The sequence below is a fragment of the Toxotes jaculatrix genome, chromosome 3 (assembly GCF_017976425.1).
Source record: "Toxotes jaculatrix isolate fToxJac2 chromosome 3, fToxJac2.pri, whole genome shotgun sequence".
Lineage (NCBI taxonomy): Eukaryota > Metazoa > Chordata > Actinopteri > Toxotidae > Toxotes > Toxotes jaculatrix.
The window spans coordinates 27,823,450-27,836,276 of NC_054396.1; the positions used below are offsets into that span (position 1 = coordinate 27,823,450).

Genomic DNA, 12,827 nt, shown 5'->3' on the forward strand with positions numbered 1-12,827 from the left:
GAGTGGTACCGCTTATCTTTACGTAGCGGGTTGCCATGTTGGCACTATAATCCCCCATCGCGCAAATCAAAAGCATGAAAAGACATGATAATTAATGACAAGATAATAATTTATTAGGAAACAAAATAATAAATGAATACGTTTTAGAGGAATTAAGCATCTCTGCCAAGATGACTGGCAAACATAATACATGGGGAAAAACAGAAAACGTAAGATAAAATATGAAGAACTGAACAGACATATTTCTGTTTTTAGTTTTAATTTAAATGACTAGTGTGTTTGTATTAATAATTTCTTTGCATATCGCTCTTAATACATTTAAACAAGCTGGACACGCCAACAGTAAGTTGACACATCCACCAAATGATTCTGGGTATATTTAAAAAAAAAACAAGGCCGCAGCATCTCCTCTGCACTTTTTTTTTCTGAAAATGCGTTTTTCTGGCTGACCTGGCAACCGCCGCAACGGCCAGACAGACGCAGACTCAAAAATCATGGCGGACGAAGTTGAGCAGGTTGGTGCAGCTGCGTTCAAGTCTGCTTTTATTTTTAAAGTACAGCGTGCATAAAGTAGTCTAGAAATAATCTCACCAGTCAGTTTTACTCGTGTACTCGGTTTAGTGTGGTCATCGTGTGACTTTGTTTGTTGTTGCTCTGTAAACAACCCGGAGGGGCCTAGCTAAGGCTAGCTAAATTAGCTTGGTTAGCTTGCGATGCTAACGTCAAAATGACAAAACGTGTGTGTTGACCGGTCTGAGCTCAGGTTCACGTTAAATCAAGCGTGATAAAGATTAAACCCGTTTAGTATAAGAAAGCTCAGAGTTATCAGTGTTGGCCAGGGCTCTGCTTTGGTTGCTGTACAGTTGGACAACTACCCAATGCTGATTAAACGAGTTGGACATGTATTGTTAAAATCTAACTGTCCATTAACCGGACACAAATATGTGTTAGAAGATTAAAAGAAAGACAGTGGGTCTTACACAGTGAATAAAACAATATAATTTAATTTAATTCACTTGTCTCCACAGCGCTATCTCCTTTCAGTCTGCGCTCCCGGGTGTCAGTTTGGATTAGTCAGGTCTGGTTTACTGATCCTAAATTAACTGCAAAAGCTGAACTGAGCATTGCTCTAAATATTTCTGATACACGTATATCGATATACGTGTATATGAAAATTAAATAAGACTCTTCTCTAGAACAAAATAACGTTTAATAGCGTAAAAGGTCTGGGTTTGGTTTGCACAGTGTGGATGGACTGGTCGTACTAAAGCTCACGCTTGCCTGCGCCTTGTTGTGTGTGTGTGTATTCTCAGAGTTAGATGTAACACAATTACATGCTTCTTGTTCTTCTTCTCATGTCACTGTCACTGCTGTTGTTGAGTTTGCTTTTTCAAATAAGTGAAAATATGTTACAGCTTCAAATTCTGTTCCAAGCATTTCACCAGCTGTAGCCTCAGATCGCGCTTCTCTTATAGATATCGAGTCACTGAGTTAAGCATCCTCAAACTCTTCCCTCTGTTTTGAGGGTATTTTCAAAATCATGAAACATAGAGAAATGGCTACTACTTATCCTGCAGCGCACAGAATATTTTTTCTTTCCATTTTTAAATATAAGTCTTTGAATTGTACTTTGAAAATACAATTGAAACATTGACCTTTGGGTTTCTCTGTGAACGCAAGGGATTTATCCATCAGAAAAACAAATACTAAGCTCTGTCAGTGGGTAGATGCTGGGCTTAACTACGTATGGAGCTACAGAAATAGGAGTCCACTGAAATGCAATTTGATTTTGTCGTTAAAAGGTGCAGAAATCTGTATCTGTTATTGTTCTAACTCATGTCCTTTATGTGTGCTGCAGCAACCAACTACCAACACAGTCGAGGAGCCACTCGATCTGATCAGACTCAGCCTTGATGAGCGGATCTATGTGAAGATGAGGAACGACAGGGAGCTCCGTGGCCGACTGCATGTAAGCTGCACACATTACTTCTGCAGAGAACATTGCTTAAAATCAGAGATTTTTGGGCAGCGTTTTCTACAAAGTATTTCTTGTAAATGAGCAGTTTTGTTGCTTCTGGTGCTCTTGTCTTGCAAACTTTTGTGTATACTCTTTTGGGTTCTTATTTTTGTTTGGGTTCTTGTTCCAGGCCTACGATCAGCACCTGAACATGATCCTGGGTGATGTGGAAGAGACTGTGACGACGGTGGAGATTGACGAGGAGACTTATGAAGAGCTCTACAAGGTACAGCATGGATGTTACTTCTCTATTCTTATGCACTTGTTACATACTTTATACAAAATACCACGTTTACATTACTTTATTGATGTTAATAAGCAGAATCCAAGAATTTCGGAGACCTTGACAGTAGAAGAGTGGAAAGAGGATCTGAGAAGATGTTCAAGGACAAAATTACTGATACACAGTATCTGCAATAAGCTAATATTTACTGATAAGTCCAGCTTCGTGACATGGGTCTATACTATGAAACAAGATTTTACAGCTCTGAAAATTTATGTCAGTACTATAGTGCTATAGTGTGTAAAATACTAGAGCAGATCTACAGATCTTGAGAAGCCACTCTAGAATGTATTTGTAATATATGAAATTATGTGTGGAAATTATAGTTTTGTTTGTATGTCTGTTAAATATATTTTGGTAAAGCTTATAGTACTTTTAAAAGACCAGTATGCAGGATTTAGTTGTATTCAGTGGTGAGGTTGCAGATTGCTATCAATAGAGCCCACCAAATCCTATTTATATACATATTTTGAGAATGTCATGTTTAGTAAACTAAAGGTTTTCATTCTTTTTGTGCCCTTCAAGTCGACCAAGAGGAACATCCCCATGCTGTTTGTGAGAGGAGACGGCGTGGTCCTCGTAGCTCCGCCTCTCAGGGTGGGCTAACCCTGACCGTTTCCTGGTGGGAAGGAACGTTGGTGACAGCTGGAAAGTTTCTAGCCTTGAGGTAGAGGGTGGTGCTGTCATGACAGGCTGAAACAAGGTGGAGGGTTAAAACATCTTCACCTCCCTTGGATCAGACTCTGTTGTCAACACCTATCTCTTATTTTACATTCATGACTCAGAGGTCAGAAGCTTTTAAAACATGTTTTGACTCAAGAAACAAAAGGAAGAGGATATTTGTTTTGGACTAAGAAGACCTTTTTTTAAATTGTTATAAAATTGATTTTGGGGTAATGGTGATCTCAGGCCACTATTTCAGTTCTGTTTCTCAGGATATTTCATTTTGACTTTGCTCAGTACAGCGGTTAATGAATCCTCACAGTATTAGCTGTTAAGCCAGAAAAATTGAATATTATTTCTAATCACTTCGAGAGGATTTAGTTACCTCTTAATCCCAGTGTCCACAAGTACCAGACTATGTTATAAAAGTCTCGTCATGGTTTATTATCAGACAAAAAAAAACCCTGAGCAGAGGAGTTTAATGTGATTCTTCATTTTGAAATTGTTCCTCAAGTTAAACTTTGTTGTTGGTTCAAAGCAAAAGTTGCAGTAACTCTAAAGGATCTGTGAATATTTGGGAAGTTCTTTGAGTTTCTGTTGGATGGTTTTAGTTGAGTCTTTTTATATATATTTTTGTAGTGTTGCGTTGGATTTGGAGTAGATCATGCTGAGATGTGTTAACATTTGTTTTCATTTGATTTTGGTAAACTTGAATAAAAAAGGATAATTTGAAAAAGAATGAATGTCCTTTGAATCTTGTGTGAAAATTAACACAGATTTAAACTTTAACTAGTTTGTTCTTATATAATAATATTCAAATTAATAGCAATCAACAGTCTTTTTTTCCATCCAGTGCACACTTTAGATGATGTGCTTAATGAAATTGCCTTTAACTGACTGACTCACAGAAAAGTGTTTTCTATGTAAAATCTTAATCTGTAATGTAAATACTAAATGTAGTGGAGAGAATAAAGAACAAACACCTCAAAACTACACTTCACAATTCTTGAGGAAATGGTCAAAGGAAATGTGCTAAACCCTTGTACTGTTGAGTTTAACCACTAGATGGCAGTGTAGACCTGATAAACAGTTTACAGCGTCATGCTGTTCGAGGCTGATGGATCAGGACTGAATCTGAAGAGGCTGCTGACCTTCCCAGACTGACGTTTCACTTTTGTTAAAAAACAAATACCTGAGGCCCATCATTTGAATAATTTAGTCAAACCTGTTTACCATGACTGCATTATTTGCACCACTAACTTTTTGAGTGTTTGGGAGGTAAAATCTTGAAAAAAGACAAATCAATACCTATAGTCATGTTATTATTCTGTTAGTTGAACATGTGTGGCATGTTGCTCAGGAAAGGACATGCCAATGAAACTAAAAGAACACGCTGTTCCATGCAAAACAAGGAATACACTTGAGATGTCTTTTCCATGGTAGGATTTTCCAAGAAAGTGGTTCTTAGCTGACTCATTGATGTGCTGGGGACAGAAGCTGGAATGCTGTGCTTGCACATATTCTGTTGTCTGAACAGGTCTTCTCTAAATGTTTGCACACGTTACCACGATGGGACAGGAAGTTTTAATTGAAAGCAGCATCCTGGTGTGTCTCTTCGCAGCAGAGCAGAGCTGATTCTTAGTAAAAACTGAGGCTATGTGGAAATCTTTGCTAGTTTTTCCTGTTTTTCACCCTCACGTACTTGTCTCCATAAGGTTCTTTCTCCAGAAGGTTCTTTCTTGGAAACAGGCTGCACTGACTGTCTCAACATGTCACCATCAGTGCGTATTACCACGTATAAAACATCCTCCAAGCGGACTGTAACTGATGTAACATCAAAAGAACAAGCCCTTAATGCACTTTATCGAGGAGCTCAGCATCTTCTTCCCTCTAAATGTTTGTGAATGAGGCCTGTTGTAGATGTAATTCATTCATAACCATTCAATAAACAGCTTCATGTAACACAAATGCAGCTTCTAGCAAAAAATTCAAGCAGGAAGAAAACTGCCAGGCAGCCTGATCTCGTCGTCGCTCTGAGGCTCCACCTCTCCACTATTATCCATTTTAAATTCTAAATAAAACATTTTAACTTGTAGAGTGGCAATATTATCCATTCACAATTAAATCTAGAACACAGTGAAGGGCGAAAATGGTTCAATTTAAACATCTCAATTTTCACAAAGACAGAAGCACGCTTTTACAGCAGCATTCAATAAGCGCATACCACCTTATGTTCATGGGAGATTTTGCTGAACGCAAACAAAATCATCAGAGAGACCAGATTCCTTCACTGTCAGATTTCACCAATGTTCAGCACATTCCAGTCTGAAGCGTTGACAGACTGTCCTCTAACATTACGTCATCCAGTTCTTTGTAGCGGTCAACAAACAAATACTTAATGACTTCATGCTTCACATGTCTTTACACTTGTGTCAGAAATATTTCCTAATCACTGGAGCTCCGATGTGATGAGGCCACATCGCTCGGTGTTCACACTCAGGCTAAGAATGTCTCTGATGTGGCTCTGGAGTTATTTAAATCCGCCACTGTCACTTTTCCCTCAGCCGCCAACACCAACACCAGCGCCAACACCAACACCGCCTCCTGGTCTCATCATTGATGGATTAGAGGGGTGAGCTTTGACTGGAAGGTTAGTGGTTGGAATCCCCGACCAAGTTTGAGTTATGCTTTCATATTTACACCGAAACACACATGAATACACAACCTGTGCTTGTTGCTTACACAGTGGTTAAATTTAGCCATATTTTTAAGAAAGTGTGAATCTTTGGATAGATAGATTTTTGGAGGAAGGGGATGTGTGGCAGGAGTGATTTGAGAGGTTTCTGGATTGTGGTTGGCATTTTGAACACTAGAAGCCATACCTTTTGTAAATTTCATCTTTCAAGCCAGCATGTGGTGATTGTTTTCAATGCGATATTCCTTTAAGGTCAAACAACATGATATATTAAAAGCATCTTCATCAATTTGAGTTTTGGGGGTCAAATACATAGAGGGTCATGCAAAGGGGGAGATATTATTCTGCAGTTTTGTTGTTTGTTTCTTGGTAAAGTTGAAAGAACTGTTTCTTTACCAAGAGTTTTACATTTAACTCAAGTCATAACTTTAACTATGTAAATGTAAACAGTACATATATATAATGTACATCACCTTCATCCAGAATCTATTGCCAACAAAGTTCTATTTTATTGTGATGTTTCTTCATAAGCATCAGGGTCAAAGGTGAGAAAGCAGAATGGAAGGTTCCACCGAGATTTGAACTCGGATCGCTGGATTCAAAGTCCAGAGTGCTAACCATTACACCATGGAACCTGTTACCTCTTTGTCCATTCACACATCCAGACACACACCAGCGTGGTTTCAGTCTCCTCGTTTAATTCTCAGAAATAAGGAGCCCAAAACATCAAACCATTTCTTTAAGGAATGATACAGATGGGTTTGTAAGGCTTGGAAGATATTCTGACATCTGACAAATTTTAAAGATGCATTTTCTTTTGGTCACCTGATAAATGTAAATCCAGCCTTCACTCTCCTTTCAGACCTGGTTTTCCACCAGCTACTGAGAATCCCTCAGCTGGTCCTTGACTTTGTCGGCTGTTTGGGCAGCCAGTTCACAGTCGGTTTATCACAGCCTGTTCCCTGAGACTGAGTTAAACAGTAGATTCACCATGAAACTGAAACAATGAGCTAGAAGCGTCTGAAAAAACTCTGAGTTGGGTAACAAGTCTGTGTGAGTTTGTTTGCACAAGTGATCATTTTGGTATCACACCTATTCATTTGATTCAGCGCTGATTTATAAAATTGCAGGAGTTTGATTGCCGCTGCCTCCGATGTGATGTTTTCACAGTGCTGTAGACGAGGTGTAAAACTTTCACACCGAGGTTTAAACCTTTTTTTTTTTTCCGCTCTGGCAGTGTCAGTGGACTACCTGGCAGTGGATGATCATGGGCACAGAGCTGATAAAAACACTGGAAATAGACCCACAATGTAGGTTTGCCACATGGTGAAGCATTGTGGACAAGAATAGCTGCAGACAGAAAGGACACGTTGCACACGTTGCACACGTAAGCACACGCACTGTTGTACATGGACATGCACAATAAAGCTGCCATTGAGACAGACATGTGACCCACATGTGCAAAAATAAACCAAATCAATGCTTGGAGCAATGCGCCCTTGAATGAATAAAATAAACTCACACACACACACACACACACACACACACACTACTTCTCCTCTCATGCAGGTGTCAGAAATATCACTGACCTCTTACTGTCCACTGTGTATTTCTGTGTTAAACTCTGAGCAGTGTAACAAAATTAGTGTTTGTGTGTTTAACTTAATACAGGTCTGTTATGGGGTTTCTGGGGAGACAGCCAGATGTTGCTCTGTGCTGATGTTTTTAACTGTTCATTCAAGCCATTATTTTTCCTGTGGATGTAAATTCTCCTCGTGTCCTTAAATGCAGCTGCATGTCCAACTGTTGGTTTAAGTCTGATTATTAAGGACAAGTGATTTTGATCAACAGGTAAATGTTTTCAAAGCTGCTGCTGGTACAGTATGTGTGTGTGTGTGTGTGTGTGTGTGTGTGTGTGTGTGTGTGTGTGTGTGTGTGTGTGTGTGTGTGTGTGTGTGTGTGTGTGTAAGAGGGAAGGAGCCGCGCTCCTCACCAGATTGTATTACTCATTCATTCCTGTGAGTTTGTCTACAAGTCGGACAGAGTTATGTGTGAGCATGTGTGTGAGTGCATGTGCGTATGTCTGTGTTACATAACATGATGTCACGGCTGCTTGGCAGAACACACGTGATCTCATTGCCAAATCCCCACCATCCTCGTTCTATCTGACTGTACATACTGTACATTGTGCATATAATCTTGTCTTGTTTGAGTGTCTGTGTGTGTGTGTGTGTGTGTGTGTGTCTGTGTGTGATGTATTTGTTCTACATGCATGCACAAAAAGCATGCAACAAAAATGCTGTGATACATATTCAGAGTTTATTGCAGTTTGATACTTTCATATGTGACATGAATGTATTGTCCTTGTGTTTGATGACCACAGTTACAGATTGAACTTAAATCTCTCTTTTGTTTGCACTTGTTTGTGTTTTGCTTTTGCAGGCTTGTGTTTGCAGAGCACCCATGCAAGAGCGTGAACTGCTCTGACTGGACCACCCTGTATATGTTAAGGCTGAATGAATGAACGGAAAACCACAGCAGCGATGAGAAGGTTTGTTTTTATATATGCTACAAGTCATTTATTTCTGCAACAACATTACCGTAGTACATTATCTGAACGTTTGAGTCTATGTGCTGCTCTTCCTCTTTATTGTCTCAGAAACTGCTGCTCAGTGTAGTTTTCTGAGATGATAACACAACATCTGGCATGTGGCCAAGCTTCCATCATACATTCATACAAACATACAGAGTTGTTGGCTCTAAGGTACAGTAGAAAATGGAGGTATGAACTAAAACGTGGTCTCAGCTTTAGAAACGACATGCTGCTTTAAATTTCTTGATCTACCACTGACATCACACCAACAGTCCAAACACTTAAAAAAAAAACCCCAACAGTTTTTCTTTCTTTTTATTGGCCGATGAGGTTGGATCCAGGCGAGATTTCAGTCTCTGTCGCTGAGGCCTTATAAACACTTTAGCTGTAAATCAGGCAGTGGCAGCACAGCAAGCCACAGGAACCACCGGGCCGCACACTGTTTGTCATCAACAACTTCTTACTGATTTCACTGAAACAATGACATAAAACACACTGATGAAATACAAGATGCATCAATGCATCATTTTACCTGTGAAAATAAAAATGTTGGACTGAGCTTTGGTTAAAGAAAAATATCTTTCTGTACATATGGTCTGAAGTATTCATGAAGCGTGCATTCTCAGCACGTGTGCCTTTATAAATACTGGTATTTGTGTGGAACAACAAATCCTCCAGTGTGATCCTATAGATTGTTTTGCCATACCCTTTGAAGCGACCCACAGGAGCGTCTCATGAAATGGCGCCCTCATGGTGGCAGGTGTACCAGACCTTCGTTGACATGGTCACAAGACAAACACAAGGTTAAACTCATGGAATGATCAGGGTTTCGTTAGGTTTAGGCACATAAATAGCTTGATTAGTTTTAGGGAAATTTGTAGAAAATAATGTATCAAAGAGGAGACTCTAGGTCTCAGTTCACCATCCTGAATGTGTCCTCTAACCCTGACCTGTAGCTTTATACTGATGTGTTTTTCTCCCCCAAAAAGTTTAAAATTCAGAGGAAAAAACACATGGTTTTTGTGGGTGTTCCCTTGAATTCTTTATGTGTTGGACGCTGTGATCCAGCAGTACCAGTGTTTATGTGGTAATAGCCTGCCGGGAGCCAGAAGTCCTCTGTTATTTACCATCAAACCAATGATGGCTGCCCAGCACAGCATTGACCAAGAGTAGTCATACAGGCAGGATCATCCACACGGCCAACCTATTTGTCTGCAATTTGACTGAGATGCAAAGTCAAGAAATGAAATTATTATGCAAAAACAAATCAGTGTGTCCTGTGTCCTCTGTCTCCAACAAGTGACCCATTGTAGAAGCTGAAAATAACAGCCCAGAGGGATCTGTTATACAAGAAAGCAGGACAGACGGCCAGAAAATACCAAGATGCCACAACCGTTTTATGATGCCAGCGCAGATCTGCCTGCTGCGCTGAGGAGCAGAGACCCAGGCACTGCACTCTGTGTATGTGTGTGTGTGTGTGTGTGTGTGTGTGTGTATGTGAATTAGACGCGCCACTCTGTCTTAAAGTTTATATGAAAATAATACAATATAAAGTGATGTTTGTTCTGAGTAATTTGGTCATTATGTAATCCAGATTCTCTATAACAAAATTATTTGTACGTGTTTGTGTTTTTTTAGTGTTTTCTACGCTCATTCCTGGTCGCACGCTACAAACAGAGATTAACCACTGACCAAGACTGTGTTCGAACTTGGCCAAAACAGTTTGGCTGCTGCCAAAACCAGACTGTTAGCTAACCTTTTCATGTAGCAAACATGTGAAAACAGGGTGTGTAATTTGTGGTTTTGTCACATAATCTTTCCATGACAGAGGAATGAGGAATATTATATACAGCGTTATATAATCATATGAGAAATAAAATCCTCGTATAAATTTTGTGCCCACATCATGTAATCTGAGTTCTTGCTTGTTTCGCAATGTCATAAAAGACTTATTCAGAACCAGAGAGGGGCTTTTGTGGTGACTCCAGACATTCATACCTGGGAGCTGACCAGTGTGACCACAGTCTTCTGCAGCAGATCCACTGGAGCTGTTGCATGTCTGCACATTGTCTCTAGTTGTTGATGGAAATAAAAGACATTTGTTGTTTCCTTTTCCCATACAGATTTTCCCCCGTGAGCCCCAGGATTTCAACCAACAACCTTTTGGTCCGACGCCAGCTTCTCTTAAGCTACTGCCACCGCTGTTTCTCTTCTCTGTTATTGTGCAGTAATGAAGGCTTCAGAGGCTAATGAGTCTGAATTCTTCTGAAATTGACTACTGGCACAGTCAGCGGGACACAGAGGACACAGCAGTCTCATTTTTATATTGTTTACTGAGTTTCACCAGTCAAATGGACCTTCTAGTAGTTTCTGTTCGTCAAACTTTCTACTGTTACTCCCGCACTGTAAAACTTGAAGAATAACATTTCTTCTTCTTCAGTTGACCTGTTTTACAGCACCGTCCTGCTTCATACTCATAAAATTCCACTTTGTACTGACATCTCCCCAGTAACTTTAAACTACTGAGAATCCAATGCAAAAAGCTTTGACATTTTGTGGAGCATCAGAATAGCGACAAGACACAGTAGTTTCTTTTTTTTTTTTATGTATTAAATAATTTTCAGGTTGTTAATGCGACTGAGAATATGAGTCACACTCTGTTTTACATGTGCCTCCATAACGTGACTTCACATGGCCGTGAGAGTGTGTTTATTCTGATGTGATCAGTGAGATGTGATCTCATTCAGCTGAGGGGCAGCAGTGACTCATGGGAGACCAAATGTTCTAAAAAAGCCTCGGTCATGTCCCGAACTTCTGAGAGTGTGCATACGTGTACAGCTGATGTTACGATGCGTGTGTATTCTGTAGGAGAGATGCTGTTTTCACCAGTTTGAAGCCATGAGAACAATTTCATGACACGCTAACTTTGTGCATATTAACTTATATTATTCAGTTTACATGTATACGTATTTCTTTTTGTCATGATCATCTAAACCTGATAATTCAGACTCTGCATGCATGATTCAGTCAGACTTTGCCTTCTTGTTAGTTGTTTGCTGTGGAGGCAGGTGGGGTTTTTGTATTAACCAAATAGTGGCCGCTCTGTCTGTGTGCTCTGATGACATGACGAGACTTGCACCCCACCTCACCTCACCTCCCCTCACCACAGTCTGATGGTTTGATTCAAAGGCTTAGCTTAAGAGCTGAGATCAGGCTCATTAGAGAAAATGGTTACACCTGTGTCACCCAGTGTGGGGCTCGTGGCCAGCCAAGCTCACCTTTCAGTTCTGGGCAGTGGGTGTTGTTTGCAAACCTTGTGTGGATGCTGGTGGTAAAGATAGTTTTAGTGTTGTAGAGTGAGGTTGCTCCTAGTTAGTTAGGTTTAGGAGCTTGGAGTCCTTGGTTGCTCCTCTGTGTGAGGAAGATTCCTCATCTTACTGTGCCTTGAAGCTTTAAGGCACTGGAGCAACTCATGCTGCACAGGCCATACACAGAGCCTGGGGGAGGTTAACAACTCCTGGGTAAGTTATGTGTTTTCAAATAACTCCATTCCTCGTTAATCATAAATGTATGCCAGTATCCATTAGTTTTTATCAGTAGCTTGAGGCAACGGGGAGTCACAGGGTGGAACTTGCCGTGTTCAGGTCAAAATGTGCAAGATCATCAAGTGGGAGTAAACTCTATGTCAGAATCTGTGTTGTAGTTATAAATAGGAAATAAGAATCATGTCTGATAGCCATGATGTGTCCCAGTTAGCGAGCAGACAAGCAGAAATGTCGACAAACTGGTGCCAAAATGGCTGCAAAGCTGCCATCATGAGAAGTTCAACATAAACCAAATCCTTTAATCTAAAAGCAACTATAAACCTGTTTAATCCTGTAAGCAAACCAGTTCTGTTCATGCTGTTTGCAGCTGCATAATGCAACTGAACACTGTAAAGATGATCACGCTGATTCACATACCATACAACATATGCTCTCTCTTTAGTTACATCACACATACACACATGGACTCAGGTGTGTGTGTGTGTGTGTCACCTGAGTCCATGGACAGGAGGTATGGTGATGTCACAGAGGCCGGCAGAGCATAAGGCCTCAGAGATACTGAAAAAGACAGAAGGTCACATGGAAGGAAGAGCGAGCACACGTGACAACACATGAACCCAAAACACGGACACACGCTGGACTGGGCTGGAGATGCTTTGCGGTTACATCATTAATTTCTTAGCAACCTCGTTGGGTGCTGTCACAGAGGATCATCAGAGAATTAGCTGTGCACAAAACATGTCAGACCAAGGAAGAGGACGAGAGCCACTTCAAAACATCATGGCATAAACAGATAAGGTGGATGGATCGATCAACAAAGCACTGGACTTTAACACGGGACACTGCTGTTCATCTCCTGCTTCCAACCGACAGTCACCACAGTTTCTTTTTAACCATGACCATGACTACAACCTTAACCTTATCAAAGTTATTTTAGCCCAAACCTTTACTGTAGCACTGTCACCATCATCATAAAATGTGAGCTCCATGGAGATGGCATCGCCTCCATGACAGATGGCACAACAGACAAC

The 12,827-nt window shown here is 40.4% G+C and overlaps 1 protein-coding gene and 1 non-coding gene across 2 annotated transcripts; one reads left to right on the forward strand and one right to left on the reverse strand.

Annotated features, from left to right (window-relative positions):
- Positions 1-470: 470 nt before the first annotated feature.
- Positions 471-3,482, forward strand: lsm3 (LSM3 homolog, U6 small nuclear RNA and mRNA degradation associated). The gene is made up of 4 exons (XM_041035113.1): positions 471-515; positions 1,859-1,969; positions 2,148-2,243; positions 2,826-3,482. The coding sequence occupies exons 1-4, from the start codon at positions 495-497 to the stop codon at positions 2,904-2,906; spliced, it is 309 nt and encodes a 102-aa protein (XP_040891047.1). The 5' UTR covers positions 471-494; the 3' UTR covers positions 2,907-3,482.
- A 2,739-nt stretch (positions 3,483-6,221) lies between these two features.
- On the reverse strand, positions 6,222-6,293 carry trnaq-uug. Its single transcript has one exon. It is a non-coding gene; the product is annotated as a tRNA-Gln (tRNA).
- Between the last annotated feature and the right edge of the window lie 6,534 nt (positions 6,294-12,827).

What these genes read in the sequence shown, in the direction of transcription:
- lsm3 (XM_041035113.1), top strand. Translation starts at nt 495, where the DNA reads ATGGCGGACGAAGTTGAGCAG. An exon ending in TGGCGGACGAAGTTGAGCAG is followed by an intron (nt 516 to 1,858) that starts GTTGGTGCAGCT and finishes TGTGTGCTGCAG; the next exon opens with CAACCAACTACCAACACAGT. An exon ending in CTTATGAAGAGCTCTACAAG is followed by an intron (nt 2,244 to 2,825) that starts GTACAGCATGGA and finishes GTGCCCTTCAAG; the next exon opens with TCGACCAAGAGGAACATCCC.